The sequence below is a fragment of the Clytia hemisphaerica genome, unplaced genomic scaffold, assembly GCF_902728285.1.
Source record: "Clytia hemisphaerica strain Z4C2 unplaced genomic scaffold, Clytia hemisphaerica genome assembly, whole genome shotgun sequence".
NCBI lineage: Eukaryota > Metazoa > Cnidaria > Hydrozoa > Leptothecata > Clytiidae > Clytia > Clytia hemisphaerica.
The window spans coordinates 1921880-1943132 of record NW_027104057.1 but is presented as its reverse complement, the minus strand read 5'-3'; the positions used below and the strand labels follow the sequence as shown (position 1 = coordinate 1943132).

The following is a 21253-nucleotide window of genomic DNA, read 5'->3' as shown; positions in this document are numbered from 1 at the left end:
TTTCTCTGCACAGTAAGGTTCCGATTTCCTAATTTTGGGCCGCACGTACGGTGGTTTTGAATCAAATGCCCCACCTACTTATGTACAGTGATCCTTCTGTAATTTGAATCTCTCTGTAATTCGATCCCTCCCTTTAGCTGAAAAAATATTAAAGAATACTCCGTGCGATTCTAATCTTTCTCTAACACGACTAAAATTCTCCATCCCTTTATGATCGAATTAAGGAGGTTATTGATATCTTTCTGATTATTAGCTGAAAACAGAAAAAAAAAGTTCCAAAAGTAGTCAGTGCAGTAAAAACTTACCTTTTTTGAAACCTTTTTTGAAACCTCTTATCACCTTTGATATGAAAAGTGGCATGTGGTAGCTTTTAAGAAGTGAACGAATTGAATATTTTGTTCTTTCTGTACTGTATATTTTCTTACAAAAACCTTCCTCTTCCACAATGATTAAAGTCTTTTGAAGGATAAGTAGCTGGTCAGTAGTTAGTTCTTCATTTTTGGTTATCATAAAACTTTCTTTGATAAAAAATCTTTAAAATTGTTTGTACTATTGCGTGACTTCAGCACATATGCCTGCAACCAGATATCTGTGATTCATTATTCTGTAAGTTTTAATATTATTCGAATAGTGCCATTGTAGCATACTGTACATATTGATTTCTGAGTTCACATAGATGATTCGTAAGTCAAGTATGTCAATGAAAGTCTTCAATAACGATTCTTTGATATGGCTTCACACATGAATGACTTCTTCACGACGTTTCTTGGTGAGGACAGTACCTGGCTTATGTTGAGCTTCAGGATGGTTCATTAATTCGTTCGGACACGTGCTCAACTATGAAAGAAAGTAAGAACGAAAATGTCATTACTCAAATCTGATAAATATTTAAACTTTTCGACCAAAAAACTACTACTATTTTATACTACTATTTATTATAGAAAACAGTACAGGAGGGACTCTGAAGTCCCCACCAGAAATAGTAGAGGCCACCATGTCTTCCCGTGTGCAGAAGCCTGCGCAAAGAGATTTTATGATTGATAATTGTTCCTTGAATGAAGATCAAAATTTGAGAGGTGAGGCCGGGTGTGACCACCCGTTGCCATGGAAACTGACGTCTTTGGAAAATCAGAAATCTCGAAATTTCTTATTAAACATTTGACGAGCTCGGATCATAGCCTCTCCAGCTTTGAGAGCAATAACACGCCGTGCTGCAAATAGGTCTCCAAGGAGTGGAGAGAAAAATCATTTTGTTTCCGTTTAAAAAATCTTAGAAAACCGCTAAAATTTGCTGAGCAAATTCAAACGCGTGAACGGATTTTTATTGAAGAGCACATTCTATTAAAATTATTGAAAATTAAATTTTGGGAAACGGCAAAATGTATACTGACCACTATTAACCGCATTGAGATGAGGGGGGTTCAACATGAGAACACTTACCGCACTATCGATCAACATTTGTTTGAGATCGTAGAAGACTTCGGAATCAGCTTGCGTTAAGAAAGAGACAGCAACACCACTCTTACCAGCACGACCAGTTCGACCAATACGATGTGTGTATGCTGAGATAAAAAATGAAAAAATAGTATGACATAAAAATGTTTTAGAAGGATGAAAAACCCATCGGGCTAAGCTTTTTATTAGTTTTTGCTAAAAGAGAACTGATTCAGAGTCTGATTAAAAATTATAAAAAATTACCATAAATAGCTCAGTATTTTATCATCATTTCTCATTTAAAGAATTTGGAGAAAAGTGCAATTTTGGTTATATTTATTCAACGGTTCACATCCACCATGTCTAACTTTTTCAACAGTGTTATAAAAAAGTTCTTTCCAAAAGGCTTTTTAAATCTTATTTCAACTGAAAATGTTCAGAATCATCGAAATTAGGAACTATAAATCAAAGTGGATTAGACCATGCTGTTATACTATCCTGTACGAGGACTAAGCTGAAAGTATATCTGAAAGACCATAAGTATGTTTATTCAACTTGTCAAATGAACCATTTGGGTGAAAATTTATGGGCCTGGCGCGGGTCGCATTGATATGTATGTAAATAGACTTTTTCTTATTGCGAAATCTAATATGCCCGAAGAAACCTTGCTTGATGGCAATATGTAAGTGCTGAAAAATGTTTTGATAAAATTAGATGCTATTGACCATTTGAGTGAAAATTTATGGACTTGGCGCGGGTCGCATTGATATGTATATAAATAGACTTTTTCTCTCTTATTGCGAAATCTAACATGCCCGAAGCTTGATACCAATATTTAAGCACAGAAATGTTTTAAAATAAAATGAGGTGCTAGCAAAATAAATAATTTCAAATGAAACTCTACCGGTATTCCATTTTCTTAACTTATACCACCTATATCGTCGCAAATATCTATTATATAGCATGAAATTCCGGTAGCTTTTAAAAGTACATATTTAAAACAATAAAATAATAATGTATTACAATCGATAGATTTGGCCATGTCATAATTGATAACCAGAGATACATCCCTGAAAAGAGAAGAAGAGAACACATGATTGAGTAGATGTTGATTTCAAATCTGTTTTCAAGGACTCTTACCCACGAGAAGCTTAGAGAAGTTAAAAAAACTTTAAAAAAAAACAAGGCTGCTTCTTCATTTTTATATTTTTCAAGAATCTTTTATCCTTTAGATTATTCTCCTCGGAAATATCTTTCCAACGGTGTATAACTTTCTAACATAGCATGAATTGGTGCTGAGAAAAGAAACTTAAGTGTCCACATACTATTTAGACAGACTTTAAATATTATCCACACGAAATCCCAAAACAATTCAAAGCATGAAAAGAATCACTTACTTAATATCAATACCACGACCAGCAACATCTGTGGCCACCAGGATGTCTTTAGAACCGTCTTTCAAACTTGCAAGAGCAAACTCTCTCTGTTCTTGACTTTTACCGCCATGCAGTGTACATGCACGATACTGAATTGAAAAGAAAGTGATAATTCTAACACAAAAAACCGGAAAGGTTCCCATTTTAAAAGAATTTATTTTAGCGGGAGATTTGCGGGACGCTGATTTCATATTTGTACGGAGCTTAAAATGTTTAAATAAGCAACCAATTTTTCATATTCATCGAAAGATTTCGTGTAAAAAATCAGCAGTATGGGAGATATTCTGTAAAACTCATTTCATACAAAAAGAAAAAGTGATACCAAAATGACACCATCTAAAACAAATTAAACTGATTGAAGGTTCAATTATACAAACCCCTTGTTTTTCCAAACTCTTAGCCAAAACATCAGCACCCTGAAAAAACATTGAAATTATAATTATTAATACAATGAACAGCTGCAGGGCCCGAACAAGCTCGCTAGTTCAAACGAATTCTCAGTTTCTGAAAAGGAATGAATACTCTGTATAATTTAAACAAATGAGATTTCCCTTTCATTGTCGAATAAGTGAGAGTTAGCTCTGTAATCCAGAACTTAAAAAGATACGGAAATGGAAGAAATAAATGAAGTCATACCTTCTTTTGATTAACAAAGACCAGGATGGGTGGATCATCAGCATTATCAAGAACCTCCAATAGTTTCTTCCTGAAGTTATCGAACGAGAAAAATTTTACAAACAAATTATGAACGTGCTCAGTATTTCAACCGATGCAAAATTATTGAGGCCCTCTGCTCTGTATTGAAGAGAACCCCTCCCCCAAGCGGTTTGCGTGATAACGTGATAGGGACTTTTTTTAGCGCGGTTACGTGATGAAATTTTTTTTAACGTGATTACGTGATGAGAGGGCAAAACGTGATCGTGATTTGAAAGTTTTTTGAGCCGTGATACGTGATTTGGATATTTTCAAACAGATGCGTGATTAGTCATTTTTTTGTTGAATTTCGTGATCGTGATTGGATACAAATAATTGCGTGATATCGTGACCAGAGTTACAACTGGGTGGGGGGGGGGGCTCATTAAAATTGATACTCTACAACATAAAACCTAACCAAGTGCAAGAATATTTACAAACCAAAGAAACTTACTTCTTAGCAGATTCAGTGAGCATATATGCTCGTTGTTCAACACGCTCCACGGGGCGACCTTTGGTATGAAAGCAGAGTTCATTTATGAGAGGCTGTCTTGATAGGATATATTTCAGCTCGAGAATTCTTTAACAAAGGAGTGGATCAAGAAAAAACATTCAATGACTTGGGAAGTGGTAAATTGTAATACTTTTGTTTTCAAAAAAATATACAGAAACGTTAAGAAATGGTGAAATTAATATTTTGAAAACACTAAAAACGATCCTTACCGACAGATCCAATGTAAACAGTAGCAGGGCGTCTAAAAGAAAAAATAAGGATTTGCTAAAGTGTTTGGTTAAAGCAATTAAATACGAAAAAAAAATGGTAAAAGATAATAAGTTGAGCTCAAAATCCAAATTTTCGTTTAACCCATTCAAATACCAACACTCAGTAACTTAAAGTGTTCAAATAATTTCAATTCAAATGCGCGTACTCAACCGTACTGTCCTCAATGTTTTTCCTTTACAGGGTGAAGTAAAAAAACGGGGCGGTAGGGATCGCGGCGAGTTAAGAACATAAAAAAATACCGTAAATACGTCCTTGCAAGCCTTTCAACAATGGGAGGCATAGTAGCTGTAAACATGACAGTCTGAAAAGAAAAAAAAGAACTTGAATATCTCCGGTAATTATTTGTACCTGTCTTTGCGACATTACTGAGGTTAAGCATAGCAGGATAATCACGACGGCGGACGAAAAGTGTAATAGGCTAGTGAGAATACGAAATTTGATAGGTTGAAACTCACTAGCCTGTTAAATTTTCGTTCGTCGTCGTGATTTTACCGATTTACTTAACTACACTACTGGCGAGATTATGTATCTCTGTTTTTCTGCGACGGAGACGATAAGCTACTAATTTGTTTACATCCTGACTAATTGAGGACGACGGTGAATCAACACTTTTACCGACCTCAAGTTTGCAGGTCAGAATTGTGGGGTTTTTTTTAATCATTTCAGTCATCCCGCCGTCCTCATAAGTGCAAATACATAAACTCGCTATTATACAGAGACAGAGAACTCAAATTCTGGGAATGTAGCTTAGATTAAAGATTAGATTGAGGAGAGTCAAAACATAAAAAAACAATCTTTTCACCGTTAGAAGAACTATTCCATCCAGTGTGGAGCCTCCAAATTTGAGGAAATTTATATGCCGTTCATAAGGCATTAGCGAGATTATGTATCAGAGATATTCTACGGCTGCGGTGTTGCGGGGCTGCCCATGCGGGTCGTCATCAAAGGCGACATGTCGTTGTCTACTTCCATTTCCCTCGTCGCTTTAGCCGTAGCTGTAGAGAATTCCAGATACATAATCTCGCTATTGTTAAATTAAGGGACTAGCAAACTTGTTCGAGTTAACGAGATATTCGAGCTGTAGAGGTTCGAGTTTAAGAGATTCGAGTTTAAGAGGTTCGAGTTAAATAGACTCTACTGCATCAATAACCTACTTGTCGGTATTTTTCTTGTGCACTAAGATTGGAGGCGATGAAATCTGGGTTTTCAGCATCTTCAGTATCGGGTTTGATATTAGTGACGGGGAGGAACTCCAAGATTCGTTGGACGTCCGGTTCGAAACCCATATCAATCATTCTGTCAGCTTCGTCCATAACCACGTATGAGCATTGTGAAAGTACTAAATATCTGTTCTCTGTGAGAAGCGTAACATAAAAAGGCCCGATGGTTAGACAAAGTTTTAGTTGTGTCAATAAGGGTAAATAGCGAGTTTATGTATTTGCACTTTTGAGGACGGTAAAGTGACTGAAGCGATTTGGAAAAACCCGCAGCTCTGACTAGCAAAATCAAGGACGGTAAAGCTGTCAGGATCTAGACAAATTAGAAGCTTACCGTCTCCGTCGCAGAAAAATATAAATACATAAACTCGGTAATAACGCCAAAAACAAGGTTTTAAGCTAAACCCATCTTAAACTCATCAAGCAGATGAATCATTCAAAAACTATACTTCCTAGTAGAAAAAAACTATAGGGCATTGATGCCTTTCCAGGATCAAACATTCACATCTCCTGACATCTCCAGTAATTATTTACTGTTGTTCTTTTTCATTTTTGGTGTATGACTAGAACCAAATCTACACGATGAAAACAATGTTCGCTAAGAGAGTATGGATGTTGAGTTGGGGGTTGTCTCACAGCTCCACTGGAACTTTTTTCCTCAGTGGGGATAAACATTCCTATTGAAATCCTAATGGGATAGAAATTTTATTGCTCCAAGGTTAAAAAATCCAGTGGGGATGGTTTTGTTTCGCCCAATTTTCCAGTGGGGCTGGGGTCGCAGTGGGTCTGTGACACAGGGGTGTTTTATAGATTATGTTATTTTGTCAGTCCATCAAAAAGAAAAGAGTCAACAACAAGAAACTCACCTAACACATCGATGAGACGACCAGGTGTAGCAATCACAATCTAAAACAAAAACCGTATTTTCTAGCCAATTTTGGGCGTATCTACAATTTTCGCGAATTTTGGTTGATGTCTTTGAAAATTCTCAACATGAAAACGTTGAATTAAATTGAACATTGTAATATGTATCAAATTATATTTTTAGATCTTTCAAAAGGTTAAAAACGACAATATGTGTCAGATTTTTCGTTTGAGATGTTTCCTAGTTATTCACGAAAAATATTTTCTCCTCAAATTCAAGTAATATGTCGTAAATGCTGCAATATTTTTATGTCATGATATCTTCTCGCTAGCAAAAGTTGATACGGCTTAGGTACGAAGTGAAGTGAAGTGAAAAGTTTTTGCTGAATAATTAACCCTTTCAGTATCGAAGCTTTAAGTACCAGAGAAAAAATTCAAATTTTTCAAAGCTACTTCTTTCTTGTTATATTTTGTACGAGATGCTTTGCACTTTTTTGAGAAAAAATGATTAAGAATTTTTAAATGCGCCGTCTTGCTTTAGCAAGAGATAAAGTAGAGATAAAGTGGAAAAGCGGGTTCAACATCCACCAGCTTCGTTTTTTAACAATAGCTACAAGAGTTCCGGAAACAAGCAGGGGCAGACAAAAGTGGGTTCTCAGGGGAAGGCCCAGCGGTACCACGCGACTGAAAGGTTTGAAAATTAAAATTAAAAACAAGTGATACTTTTATGGACCTACCTGGTTATGCATTTAACACATTTATAATTGATATCTACGTGACGTGACCATTAAACAATCATTTAGAACACAAATAGTGACGATCTATTAAAATTGGTCGTTTGTTTCTTATAAAAAAAACGTTGAGAAACCAAAATTTCATGCTCTTGAAATATTCTTTCATATTAAATACTTTGTGAGCAAAAAAAACATCGATCTCATTAAAAAAATTGAGTTATTTGACTAAGAACATTGATGTATGCTTATTAACAGTGATTCTTATAGATAAACATGCGTTTTTTGAGAAAAATCTACTTGGACCATCTTTTAACTAAAAATCCGTTTTTTAACCGTTTTTTGGCCCAAATTTGCCCAAAAACATTTTTTTCGAAAATCGGGCTCCGTCACATTCAAGGGTTTATAGTTATGCATCTTTGTGCAAAAAATCTTAAAAAATGAAAGAGCCAATCTCGAGAAAAGCTAATACCTAAGTAATTGATAATGTGCTTATAAAAAAATAACGAATTTGGCCAGTTTTTCTATAAAAAACACGCCAAGCAACAAAAATTTCCTGTCTAAACACACATATTCTTCAAAAGTAAGTCCTCATGAGCAAAAAAAAACATCTACCTCATTAAAAAATTGAGTAATTTGACTAAGAACATTGATGTATGCTTATTAATAGTGGTTCTTATAGATAAACATACGTTTTTTGAGCCAACAAAATTTTTTTGCAAAAATCTGCTTAACCCATCTTTTACCTATGATGGTACCCTACTTTCATGCAAAAAATCAAAAAAAATTAATGATCCAATTTTTCACAAAGTCCAAAAAACCCGTTTTTTAGCCGTTTTTTGGTCCAAATTTGCCCCAAAATTTATTTTTTCGAAAATCGGGCTCCGTCACATTTTGGCCACTTTCATTTTGCACCTTTGCACCAAAAATCAAAAAATTCGGACGAACGGACGAACGAACACAGGTTAATTTATAGACAATATTGATCAGTGCGAATAAAATACTGACCCACCTCAAAGCCAACTTTCAATCCAAAAAAAGGGAAACTAAATATATCAATATCAACCAATCTCACCTCACAACCAAGTCGTAGTTGAAAACCTTGATCTTCCCTTGAGAGCTAAACAAAGGGAAAATGTAAAACCTTGAAATATTTCTAAATCCTAAATATTTCAGAATGTTGATTCGCGAAAAATTCATCAGCTCACGCAATTTAAAAAAAGTAATTAAAAAACTTTATTGTACATGGGCTTCGAAAGACTTAAGCATTCATTAACCAAGAGCTTGCTTTAAGCAATTAAACAAGGACTTAAGTTACAGCGAGCCATTTTATACAACTTTCCTAGCTGATAGAATCAACGCTTTGATTCATTGATTCGATTTTTTTTATAAAAATTACGAAATTGTTATTCGAATTAAAAAGAAGCCATCAATGACTGCGTTTTGACGAGGCTTCTCTATTCGTATATGATGATGAGGTGTACTTCAGTGGCGTAAACAGGGGGCGAAGATCGATCTGTGTAGGAGAGCAGATTTTTACGACAAAGTATTTACCTATTCACCGTATAAAAAGATAATTGCTGTGTCGTTTAAATCTGCTCTCCTTAGCAAATGTTCCTTCACCCCTATCTACGCTACTGTATTTGAAAACGCGTCAACCTTCAGAAAAGAAGTCTTTATTTTTGTCATGAAATAGTTCAAAAATTGAAAAATACATGTTTTTATAAGCAAGTATCTACCCTTATATCAAGCTCGCCTTATATTTAACATTCTATTGTTCTTAACAAATAAGGCCATTGTCTAGGTACCAAAAACTAAGCCTACACATGCTTACAAACATTATGCTTATAAAAAAACATGTACTTTTCAGCTTTACAACTTACACCACCAATAACAGCGACAGTGCGTATACCAAGTTTCTTGGCGAACTTTAACGTTTCCTCTTCGATCTTTTGAATGAACAAGAAAAAAAAGAAAATTTCCCTTTCGACTTGTTTTTACATCGAAATGATAAGATACAATCATTAATTTGAAACGACATCACATATTTCTTCAATATGAATCTCTTAAATATGGCTCAAAAAGAGAAGACAAATTGGTATTGACCTATTAACTTGAACATGGTCTTTTGGGTAGTTTTATGTTACGTACCTGTTGAGCCAATTCTCTTGTAGGGGCGAGAATGATAGCAAATGGACCTGCATCACCCACCGATGCTCTAAAAATACAGTTTAAACGTAAGTAAGTCTGCAAACAATGGGAAAAATGAAAAAAAAAAAACATCCCAAAGAATTCACATATAAGGATCAAGTAAAAAATTTCGGTCAACTCTGATCATTTGTTACATTCTAAAACTCGTCCCGAGACCTCCAAAAAATTGAAAATTTGAGAATACTAAAAAACTACCACTAGATATTCATCCAAGGGGTAAGTGTGCCAAATTCACGCCAAGTTTTTGGCCTTGTTTAGTCGCTAACACTCGTCCCCAGGCCCCGAAAATCAAATTTCTCAAAGAACGAAAACAGCATCCTTATAAATCTACCCGAAGATCAAACTATGGAAATTTCAGCCAAATCCAATCATTTTGAGCGGATAGATACATTCACAAATACACTACAAAAACATTCTCAGATTTGTGCTCAACTTTAATTGAAAACCGACAAAAACACCGCCCATCGAAGTCCACAGAGTCTAATTAACGTAGAATGGATGTTCAAGAAGCAACATAGTGTAGGAATTAGGAGAGCAGCAGCCAATAAAACAAACCTGTCAGCTTCGGGAAGACCTGTAATCCAAACAAGAAGAGGAATGACGAAAGCGGCTGTTTTACCAGAACCTATGGTGAGATAATTGCGAGTTTATGTATTTGCACTTTTGAGGACGGTAAAGTTACTGAAGCGATTTGGAATAACCAGCAGTTTTGACCCGCAAAATCGAGGACAGTAAAAGTGCTGATTTACCATCTTCCTCAATCAGTCAGGATGTAGACAAATTAGAGCCTTACCGTCTCCGTCGCAGAAAAACAGACATACATAAACTCGGTAATGTGATGGAGGAAAGTAGATGAAAAACAAATAGGTATAGACTTGACTCGATTTTTATTAAATCTGTTCTACTTTTTTCTGGATACACTGAATAAACTAGACAAAGAAATTCAGATCATCCAAAAAATATTAGTTCAAAACTTCAAGTAGGGCAAATTTTCTGAAAAATGAGATTTCATACCAGTTTCAGCAATACCGATAATATCCCGATTCAATAATCCGATAGGTATAGCTTGCCGCTGGATAGGTGTTGGATCCTAAAGGAAACAAAATTATAGATATGAAAGAATGATCAAAAAATAAAAACTGACTATCATTGTAAAAATTAAAATTGAATCATTGCATTTTTCCTCACTTTTTATTCTTTGAGTTCTTAAAAAATCTAGAAATTACGTTTGTATTGTATTATCGTCAACATGAAAAATTTAGCAATCTGATTGGCTAAAAACGCGTACATGTTGTATTTCATACTTTTACACGTAACAAAATACGAGACCACGTTTAACCTAGGGGTTTGGTTTGGCGTAAACCATTTATCACGCTTTTACTCGTACAATATTGTAGATATTTTTATCGTTCAGAGTTATCTCTATTTTGAAAATGATGAAAAATCTGAGCTCTAAAGATACATAGTGTCCTACTGGGTTTGTCCCCCACCAAATTCTTGATTTTTTTAAATCCCCCCCCCCTCTTTTCCCCCCCTGTGACTTTTCAGTTTTTTAGTTTCCCCCCTCTTTTTTGCTTTCCCCCCCAAGAAAGATTCTGAAAATATCAGTTCCCCCCCTATACCAATATAAATTTCTCAAATGTCAACCTGACACTAACGTAAAATTTTGCTGCAAAAGGAATACTAGACAGAATAGAACGAACATGGGTTAATGTAAACAAACATGCTTAGAAAAGCAGACTTAATAAAAGAACAATGAAATGAAAAATTAAAGTCCTAAATAAAATCAAAACAAAGTTGATAAAGTTGAAGTGATTTCACACCCCCCACCCCCCCACCAAATTTGCTAACTATCGATGTTTTCCTATTTAAATCCTTTTTTGGTGCTTTCAGAATTACAAGTTCAAACCAACACAGCCATAAACCGAAGTGAAGTTCTTCCAAACCCCCCACCCCATCGTTTGTTGGACATCTAAGAGTATGTATGGCAATCATATTTTAAATGTCGCAGTCGCAAATGGAGACTTACGGTGTAACCATTGCTTTTAATGACGTCAATAATATCGGGCGGTAATTTTCCTTCTTTCCAATATCGCATCGGGGGCGGTATTTTACCTCCTAGTCGAAAAAGAAAAATGTTTAGCCAGCGTGGTGAAACGAATAGAATGGTTGAAATACTGACTCTCGTTACGGGAGTCAAAATATTACATTGAAATTTTTATAAAGAAAGTCCATATACAAACTGTCGAACGTGCTAACCGCACTAGCTCATCTTCAGTATCTTTGAAATCATTCGTAGGCCCAATTGTAAACCTAATGGCTTAAGGAAATTTTTAGCATTTCTTAAATAGGTTTTAGCCTCGTTTAGGCTAAAAACTCGTCCCCAGGCCCCAAAAATGATAATTTTCGAAAAATAAAAACAATCATCCCAATTTTCCCAAGGAACAAGTGTACAAAATTTCAGCCAAATTCGGTCATTTTTTAAGTCTCCAGCCTGCCCCAAAGTTTTTGCCTCGTTTTGGGACTAAAACTCGTGACCACGCCCTTAAAAACTAGAATTTTGAAAAAATGAAAAAAAACACCCCCAGGGATTCACCCAAGGATCAAGTGTGCAAAATTTCAACAAAGTCGGACAATTTTTGAAGTCTCCAGCCTGCCTCAAAGTTTTAGTCTCGTTTTGGACTGAAACTCGTGACCATGCCCTTTCTTAAAGATGAAGATTTTGAAAAAATGAAAAAAACACCCCTAGGGATTCACCTAGGGATTCACCCAGGGATTCACCCAAGGATCAAGTGTGCAGAATTTCAGCCAAATCGGACCATTTTTGAAGTCTCCAGCCTGCCCCAAAGTTTTTGTGACAATTTGTGAAAGACACACAGACAGACATTCTCAGATTCTAGCTCAACTGAAGTTGAGAACATGCCAAATCATTTATGAATGACAACAGCATTTCAAGGCCTTGACCCTGAAATGAAACTATGATAATTACGATCTCGATCTTTCTTTGAATGTAAAGAAGCGCAAGTGGTAGCCACATACCTTTGGCAGATATGTTGAAATCTTCTTTAAAGATACGCCAATCACGATCAGTCATCTCAGTCAAACTTTTCTTCTTCCAATGGCGATCTTTTAATGCTAGTTGATCTTCTTTGTTTAGAAGACGTTGTTGGTTTTTCCTAGAAAAGAAAAACAACGAAATGGTTTCTAGCGAGTGTTTTAAAAAAAATACAAGAGTCCCCCCCCCCAAGATTAGGCTTTTGAAATCAAACCCTTACAGTGCAAGAAGTTTTAGCCAAATTCAAGTAAAAATTCGAAAAATCGACCCCCAGGGTGCATTTTCTTGAAAGTTTTTGACCATTTTTAGGCAAAATATGGTCAGATTTTCCAAATTTTACATCTTTAGAGTGCACTTTTCGTAATCTTTGCTGATTTCGACCCTAACAATGCACTTTGGAAAGCTTGGAAAAGGGACCCTTAAGAGCTGCACGCACGGTAGGTCGTTTCCAACTTTGGAACGGTCGAAGCAAGTAATTCGTATGTATAAATAAAAACTTATGTTCTTTCCTCCCATCACCATTGAAGAAGGGAAACATTTCTAGTTTTCTCAAAATCTCAAACAAACTTAGACAATTTACTTTAACTCGGTATAATGACCTTTATACCTAGGGTCTGAGCAAAGAGGTGGAAAATTTAGAATCTCGAGGGAAATAAGATTCGAGTGCGATACAGGCTGTTCAAAGCAAGTCAAAGAGTTTTGAGCCTGAAATTTTGTTTCGTGATTTCATTTGTACCAAAACGTAGTCCTTTCATGATTCAGAAAATTATTGCAGATCCCGTCGTTTTAGATGATATGCAGTTGACTCTTCGCTCATTCGAACTCGAGCGGGGAATCTTATTTGTTAGAACAACTGAGAGATTCGAATTACAGAAAGTATTTTAAGAGTATTTCTCCCTGATGGGGATTAGAAACAAGTTCTAATTATACTATGGTTCCAATAATAGAAGTTTGGATAACGAGAGTTTACTGTAAGTTTAGCCGACTTCTAGACATTTTATGATATTAATCCCTGAAGATCCACCGGGCATGCTTAGTAGGACAGAAATAAACCTTAAAGTACAAGACTCAGATAAATCATCATACTTTTCTTGTTGTTTTTCAGACTCTGAACGTCTATCTTCCATGAGTTTCTCGTAAAATTTGCCTTCTTTTTTCTGAGCCTGAAATTTGAAATAAGTATATACAAGAATAATGCAATTTTATAATGTATCGGTTTTTAAACCAAATATGGCTCCTTTATGATTTGACGGATCATACTGTAACAATTTTGAAACTCTCGTCCCGCATTGGCGGTAAATATAACTGTAAATGACACGGATACAGGATCGACTGTTTAAAATTAAATTTCAAATAGTAGCACATAAATTGGTGGTCTACAGTGCACTTACAGAAAAATGAAAATAAAGTCAAATGGAGTGATAAAATTACCTTAATATCAATGCCGGCTTTATGTCCACGACCAAAGAACTGTGCTTCGTGACGCTCCCTGTATCTGTAAAAAAAACCCGACAACACAAAGTTTAGTTTCAAATCTTAGCATAAATATACATAAAATAGCAAAATCCCTTTTCTTTTCAAACTATCCATCCTTTGTAATATTGTTCATTTAAATATACCATTATCAGCTACGTTCATTTTCAAGGATTCGAATAGCCTGAATTCTTAAAAGGCCCAAGGTAAAGACCCTTGTCTTGATACTGTAGGAGTAAGAGTTCCCTGCCCGTTAAACGTTTATAATGAAAATAAATTAAAATCATTTATCAAGAGGGGATGGGATAAGTCCTGCTCTTTTGACCCGCAAAATCGAGGACGGTAAAAATGGTGATTTACCGTGGTCATCAGTCAGTCCGGCTGTAGACAAATTAGAACTTTACCGTCTTTGTCGAAGAAAAACACTAATACATAGACAACGAACGAAATAAAAACGACACACATACAACGTATTGTAATCTTGTGACGTATCTTCACCAGTATCCCAATCAAAGACGAACTTTTTGTCGTTCAAACGTCGGATTTTCTTCTTCTTTTTTACTCCTCCCAGATAACGTTGCTATAAAGATTTAAAAAGGACATCACATTAACATATCTTGTACCATTTGCTTACACGGCATTTTTAAGCTGAGGAAAGAACAACTTTTTCCTCTTTCGGTACCGCGGGAGCACTAATTGTGAGAAATTCTACTTTTTTTATTGTTTTGTCAGCATAGAGTCACAGCTTTTCTACACGCTTTTCTTTAATAAGAACCAATAAATTTTGGCTCAGACTTTTCAGGATTAAATTTCATTACGATATTTTTAACATCATGGATAGATTTGGAATAACCTGCAGTACGGTTAAAGTGATTGTTTACCGTTGGCCTCAGATGATCAGGATCTAGAAAAAGCAGAAGTTTACCGTCTCCGTTGCAAAAAAAACACACACGCATACATAAACTCGCTATTGTATTTAAAAATCAGGCAGGGTGTGGGAGTGATACCCTCAAAATTTGCTCAAATTCTAATCAAAAGAAAATATTATGGATTTTACAGCAACTGCTGAAAATTCTAACTAATTAACTAGGTAAGTAGATAAGAAAAGAAGAAAATTCATATCATATACCTTAATGGCATCCGATTCTTTTTCTTTATCTTTTTCCTATAAGAAAAATGAATATAAATCAGTAATAAATCAGTGTAAATTTATCCGAAAATTGCTTAACTTTTATACAGAGCTATATTGAAGCTCAGTCAGCTTTTTTATCTTTGCTTTTTTAATGGTACGAGAAGGCACTTCTCTGTGGCAGTGTCTGTTGCTAGGGGGTAAAGTTTTAAAAGCAATGAAACGAATTAAGAAAAAATAACTAAAACCAAAATCTGTCAAATTCGTAAGCATAAGAGCTCACGATACCATGGAAAATGGAGTTGATTACCTTAATACAATTTGTTTCCTTGTTCTTTGGAGGAGGTTGCAAAAAAGGCTGGCAATCCTTAGAAGGGGGGTTTCATTACTTTTGTTCGTTTGAAACAAAAAGGGGCTGCTGTGGGTCAAGCTGTAGTTTTTACAAGTTCTTTGATGACTCTGTTGGTCGTTAAATGTTGAGAAAACGATTTTATTACTTTTTCTAAAGAACGGGTCATCCCTATTGTTTAAAAATAACCAATCAGTTAAGCATCTTATAAAAACTCCAAGGCATCTCGCTGCTGTGCTGTTAGTTGGGAACCTTTTAGATATGTCATAATTTCTAAGATCGTTTAAAAAAAGGTTTAACAGTGAAGCGTATGGTAAAATGTGTTACTTGTTCTCGGGCAGTTCTCCCTTCGTCTCTTCTTCGGTCACGCTCCTCATAATCTCGATCTCGTCTGTGTCGATCACCATAACGACCACCATCTAAAACAAAAAAAGTAATAACAAGTGATACTTTTATGGACCTACCTGGTTATGCATTTAACACATATATAATTGATATTTACATAAGCGTGACCATTAAACAATCATTCAGAACACAAATAGTAGTGACGAGCTATTAAAATTAGTCGTTTTTACTTTTAAAAAAACGTTTAGAAACCAAAATTTCATGCTCTTGAAATATTCTTTCATATTCAAGACTTCGTGAGCAAAAAAACATATGTCATCAAAAAATTCATTAATTTTAAGAACATTGATGTATGCTTATTAATAGCGATTCTTATAGATAAAGATGCGTTTTTTGAGCTGAAAAATTCTTTTTTTACAAAAAATCTGCTTGAGCCATCTTTTACCTACTTTCAGGCAAAAAGTCAGAAAAAAGCAATGATCCAATATTCCAAAAAACCCTTTTTTTAGCCGTTTTTTAGCTGAAATTTACCCCAAAAATAGTTTTCCAAAAATCGAGCTCCGTCACATTCGAGGGTTTATATTTATGCATCTTTGTGCAAAAAATCATAAAGAATGAAGGAGCCAATCTCGAGAAAAGCTAATACCTAAGTAATTGATAATGTGCTTATAAAGAAATATCGAATTTGGCCAGTTTTTCTTTAAAAAAAAACGCCAAGCAACCAAAATTTCATGTCTAAACACACATATTCTTTAAAAGTAAGCCCTCGTGAGCAAAAAAACATCTCATAAAAAAATTTAATAATTTGACTAAGAACATTGATGTATGCTTATTAATAGTGATTCTTATAGATAAACATGCGTTTTTTGAGCCAACAAAATTTTTTTGCAAAAATCTGCTTGAGCCATTTTTTACCTATGACCCTACTTTCACAAAGTCCAAAAAACCCGTTTTTTAGCCGTTTTTTGGCCTATATTTTTTCTCGAAAATCAGGCTCCGTCACATTCGAGGGTTTATAGTTATGCATCTTTGTGCAAAAAATCAGAAAAAACTAATGAGCCAATCATGAGGAAAGCTAATAACGAACGAACGAACGAACGGACAAAGGTTAATTTATAGGACCTCCACCGGGGTAGGTTCAAAAATTTTAACGGACCAAGAAAGCGCTATATGAAACTTAAATCTGAAACAGCTTTTCTAATCAACTGATGAATGCGTAAGCAAGAAACTTAAAGTATTGTGAGAAGACATGCACCGTTTCTTTAATCTTTATGTAACAAGCTCTACTCAAGTATTGAGCACTCTTAATTGTGCGGAAAAACACAAGAAGAGAAACTTAAATCTTATGTATACCGAATTTATTGTCCCACATCGCAATTTGAGCTTTACTAAGCTCATTTGAGGACAATCGATACTTCGATTATCAGCCGAATTTAAAGAGAGTGGTGGAGTAAATGTAGAGAGTCTATCACCATATTTCCCTAACACCATGTCTGAAAGTGCTTGGGATTCGAACACAGTCTATTGCGGTGTAACTCTGTGATCAAAACCTTCACACTACCAAGCAATCTTATGCTTTCTATGATTAGCAAGGAGAAAGAGGAGTGGGTAATTCTCTGCAACGGCGTTGGTCATGTACCAGGGGTACGTAATCATCCATTGAGGCGGTTCAATCGAGCATAGACTCGTAATGGCCTTGGAGTATTTGACCTCATTTGAAGAAAATGACATGATTGACTGAATACCACCAGTGGGGATAGCCCCGTAGAGGCCTTGAATATAGTTTTGAATATAGATAGACACAGATTCCTTAATTCTTTTCGCTGTTTCGTGATTCTCGATTTTCTACACTCTCGCCTTTTGATTTTCATTGTAAACTTGGAGTATCAGTATGAAATTATACTGTACAGTCTCCATTATCAATATTAGACATTTTCATATTAATTTTAAGCAGAAAGTATTCAGAAAACGAATGGATTCGCTTCGGACACAATTACTGAATGAAAACGAGTCAAACTCAATAAGAATCCTTCCACATATTGATACATCAATTTATCACATAAAGATGAACATCGTTTTAAAGTTTTTGGACAAAATTTGTAATAAGAAAATGAAAAAATCGAGCTTCCTTTGGTAATATCAATATATCAATAATCAATATTCAAAGTGTCTAAAACAGCTGAATTTATTCTAAACCATTTTAGTGGATTCATTTCCGAATCTGTGCCGGTTATATATAGTGCTGAATCTCTCATTTCAATAAGGAAGACATACCGGTGCATGAAAAAGATTATAAACATGTTACTTTATGCTGGCATTTTGAATGAATGAAAGGAAGGGACTATTTCTTTAGCTGAAGAAAGATATGTTTCCATCAGAAGAAAAAAAGGAAGGGACTATTTCTTTAGCTGAAGAAAGATATGTTTCCATCAGAAGAAAAATAGGAAGGGACTATTTCTTTAGCTGAAGAAAGATATGTTTCCATCAGAAGAAAAAAAGGGGACACAAATCATTCAAGTCTGAACATTAACCACAAAGGAAGAGTCTTCTTAACTATTACGCTACCGAAGTACGGGCTTGCAAATTTGTCGGCACAGGAATGGTATTCTTCGATATTAATAGTTTCGTTGCCTTAGTTTACATTCACTGTGTATTTTCACATAACATTGTTCGCTTGGAAACACAAAGATTTGGGAAATTCGTTTTGAGACAAACCAACAAAGTTCCTACAATGGAACCTTTTTTGGAATTCACAACAAATTCAATAGAAATTTGCATAGACCGATGCGTATCGAAAGCAAACTGTAAGTCGATAAACCATAACAAAAATTTCAAAATTTGCCAATTGGTTGATTACGATATTGAAGACGGGAAAGTGTATGCGGAAAAAGCCGGTTGGAATCATTATGACACTGGGCGGACCCGGATAACGAAGATCAAAGACCACACCAACACTTACTGTCTGACGCCCAGTGTCACTGATGCATGTAACCCAGGCAACAGAGATGAATATCCTATAGTTTACAAGACTAAAATCAGCAATATTTGTCTTGGAATTGAAAGTTATTTTGATTTTGACCGTTCAACAGGAATTCTAGTTCATTATTGTACGGGATTTGTTGTCATGGTTTCCGGGGATAGAGTTGTAGCCAGACCACTTTCGTTTTATGGAGAATACGAACCGTCGAAAAGATGACGCATGACAGGGAGTAAGTTTCGTTTCAGTTCAGTACTCATATTTTATGAGCATGTTTATGATTTCAAAACATGTTTTTTTTTTGTATATATAGACACGCCTCTTTCGAAAACTTAGGCTGTACCTAATAAACATAAATTACAAAAGCTAATCTCAGTAATTTTCTAGAATTTACAGTACTAAACTTCCTAAAAATTCTCACATGTCGACGTCATTTGGGCTAATTCGAACTTTAATATACCGGGTGTGCCACAAAAAAGTTTCTCTCTTTGAAACTGATTTTCTTGAAATCTAAAAATTCTAAAAGAACTATCCCTATTACATCAGAAAGAAGAAATATTGACTTAAATTTTGATGGGTCATTTAATAAATTCGATTCATTAGATCAAAAGCTATGCTCAATTGAATAAAAAAGTTACTTTCAGAAAGTGCTCGAAAACGTTAAAAATCGGCCTATCAAATTTTTATTTTAAATTTGGAAATCGCAATAGCTTTTACATGATCGAGAGCATTTTTCAGTAATTAAACACATAAATTTTGAAACTGAAGGGTCGAAAAGGTTTAAAATCTTCATCAAAATCAATTTAATTTATTTTTACCGAAATTTTCCTCAGATTTTTGGTTCTGAACTGGATAAAGTCTATTAGTGGGGTTGTCTAGCATAATTTAAGGGAAAAAAATAAGATCCAGCTGAAACTTTCTCAAGATCTTCTCTATAGGATGGTTATGCCTCAGGAAAAATTCCCTTAAAATCTCACTGGTGGAACATCCTTTTCTTGGGACATTTCTTTTTTCCCCAGGCAAAACCCTAAGGGCGAAATTTTTTGAAAATTTCAAACTCATTTTCAGACATTACGAAAGCTCTCGAAAAACTATATAGAAGACTTTCAAACGGGTATAGCCGATTTCATTACCTAACTCAAGATAATTCACGCAGAAGATAGTATATATGGTCAATTTTAGACCAAAATGTGTCGAAAAGTGGAACTTGCGCATGAAATATCTCGAGTTAGGTAAGGAAATCGGCTATAACCGTTTAAAAGTCTTCTATATAGTTTTTCGAGAGCTTTCGAAAGGTATACTTGATAATGTCTAAAAATGAGTTTAAAATTTTCAAAAAATTTCGCCCTTAGGATTTTGCCTGGGGAAAATAGAAATTGCCCAAAAAAGGGATGTTCTACCAGTGGGATTTTAGGGGATTTTTTCCTGAGGTATAAGCATCCTATAGATGGTCTGGAGAAAGTTTCAGCTAGATCTTATTTTTTTTTTTACAAACAGCCTGTATTTTTGTAACACGACCACACTATATGGTAAGGCTGGATGTACTTCGAAACCCATTATTTGATGTATTTTTATGAGTTTTTTCGACGAATTTTCTTCCTTTTATTGAAACTCAACCTTCCTTTATATAACAAAAGGTCATTTAGACAGCTAATTATCATTTTCAATGACTGAAACGAAAATACTGATGCATCAGCATCATGTAATTATGCTTCTGTTTAATTTGATAGGTCGATTTTTAACGTTTTAACTTTCAGAAAGTAACTTTTTTATTCAATTGAGCATAACTTTCGATCTAATGAACCGAATTTAATAAATGACCCATCAATTTTTAAGCTTATCTTTCTTCTTTCCAGATTTCGTGAAAATCAGTTTTAAAGAGAGAAACTTTTTTGTGGCGCACTCGGTATAGTCATATCTGTCCAATTTCTTGCAGCCCCCAAAAAATACAAAAAAGAAATATTTCTTCTATCAACTTGTAAAAATATTTCTTGTAATTTCAGTGAGGTACCTGGACTACGACTTTCGTGCAGTGTACCCTGAAGGGAACGTCTTGAGTGACGGTGCAACATTAATGATCTCAACTAAGAACGACATCAGTAATGACAATGGTGGAGTTACACTTTCTAGAGGTAAATGTGTTAATGCAAGATTGATTGACAGTATAAAAAAGGAAGGTCTGAATCGCTATGAAAAAAAGCTGAGCTTGCAAAATCATTGCAGTTTTAAGTATAGTATAGTATGCCTTTTGTAAGTAAGTTTTTGTAAGGTCTTCTTTCTAAAAAATACATATAATACAGACCATCATTTTTGTTTGATGTAAAAGTGTTAAGTAAGAATGAGCTTTTCCAGAAAAAAACCGTATACCCCCTGCTGAGGAGGTCCATCCCTCTGTGGCTGGAAATGCTGTAACCCTCTGTAATTCCAGGTAATTTCAGGTTTAAACCCCTCTGGAATTCTGAATTTTAGTAGGATTTAAAAAGCAACCCCCGTGGAATTCCAGTTATTTTTGACAAATTTTGTATCTCCCTATGGAATTCCGCCACATATCAAAC

At 35.0% G+C, this 21253-nt stretch overlaps 1 protein-coding gene across 1 annotated transcript in view; it reads right to left on the bottom strand.

The window, feature by feature from the left end:
* Window positions 1-387: 387 nt before the first annotated feature.
* Window positions 388-21253, bottom strand: part of LOC136812343 (probable ATP-dependent RNA helicase DDX23) — a 32452-nt gene continuing 11586 nt past the window's right edge. The window contains exons 7-29 of the mRNA XM_067068838.1: window positions 15704-15795; window positions 15028-15063; window positions 14366-14478; window positions 13857-13920; window positions 13512-13588; window positions 12410-12546; window positions 11400-11488; window positions 10385-10460; window positions 9926-9995; window positions 9311-9377; window positions 9043-9108; window positions 8235-8279; window positions 6431-6470; window positions 5502-5701; window positions 4587-4648; window positions 4287-4318; window positions 4018-4075; window positions 3507-3576; window positions 3248-3286; window positions 2832-2959; window positions 2458-2504; window positions 1441-1562; window positions 388-837 (exon numbers count right to left, since the gene is read on the bottom strand). Coding sequence (XP_066924939.1) covers window positions 736-837; window positions 1441-1562; window positions 2458-2504; window positions 2832-2959; window positions 3248-3286; window positions 3507-3576; window positions 4018-4075; window positions 4287-4318; window positions 4587-4648; window positions 5502-5701; window positions 6431-6470; window positions 8235-8279; window positions 9043-9108; window positions 9311-9377; window positions 9926-9995; window positions 10385-10460; window positions 11400-11488; window positions 12410-12546; window positions 13512-13588; window positions 13857-13920; window positions 14366-14478; window positions 15028-15063; window positions 15704-15795 — 1832 coding nt within the window. The 3' untranslated portion in view covers window positions 388-735. The remainder of the gene's footprint in view (window positions 838-1440; window positions 1563-2457; window positions 2505-2831; window positions 2960-3247; window positions 3287-3506; window positions 3577-4017; window positions 4076-4286; window positions 4319-4586; window positions 4649-5501; window positions 5702-6430; window positions 6471-8234; window positions 8280-9042; window positions 9109-9310; window positions 9378-9925; window positions 9996-10384; window positions 10461-11399; window positions 11489-12409; window positions 12547-13511; window positions 13589-13856; window positions 13921-14365; window positions 14479-15027; window positions 15064-15703; window positions 15796-21253) is intronic.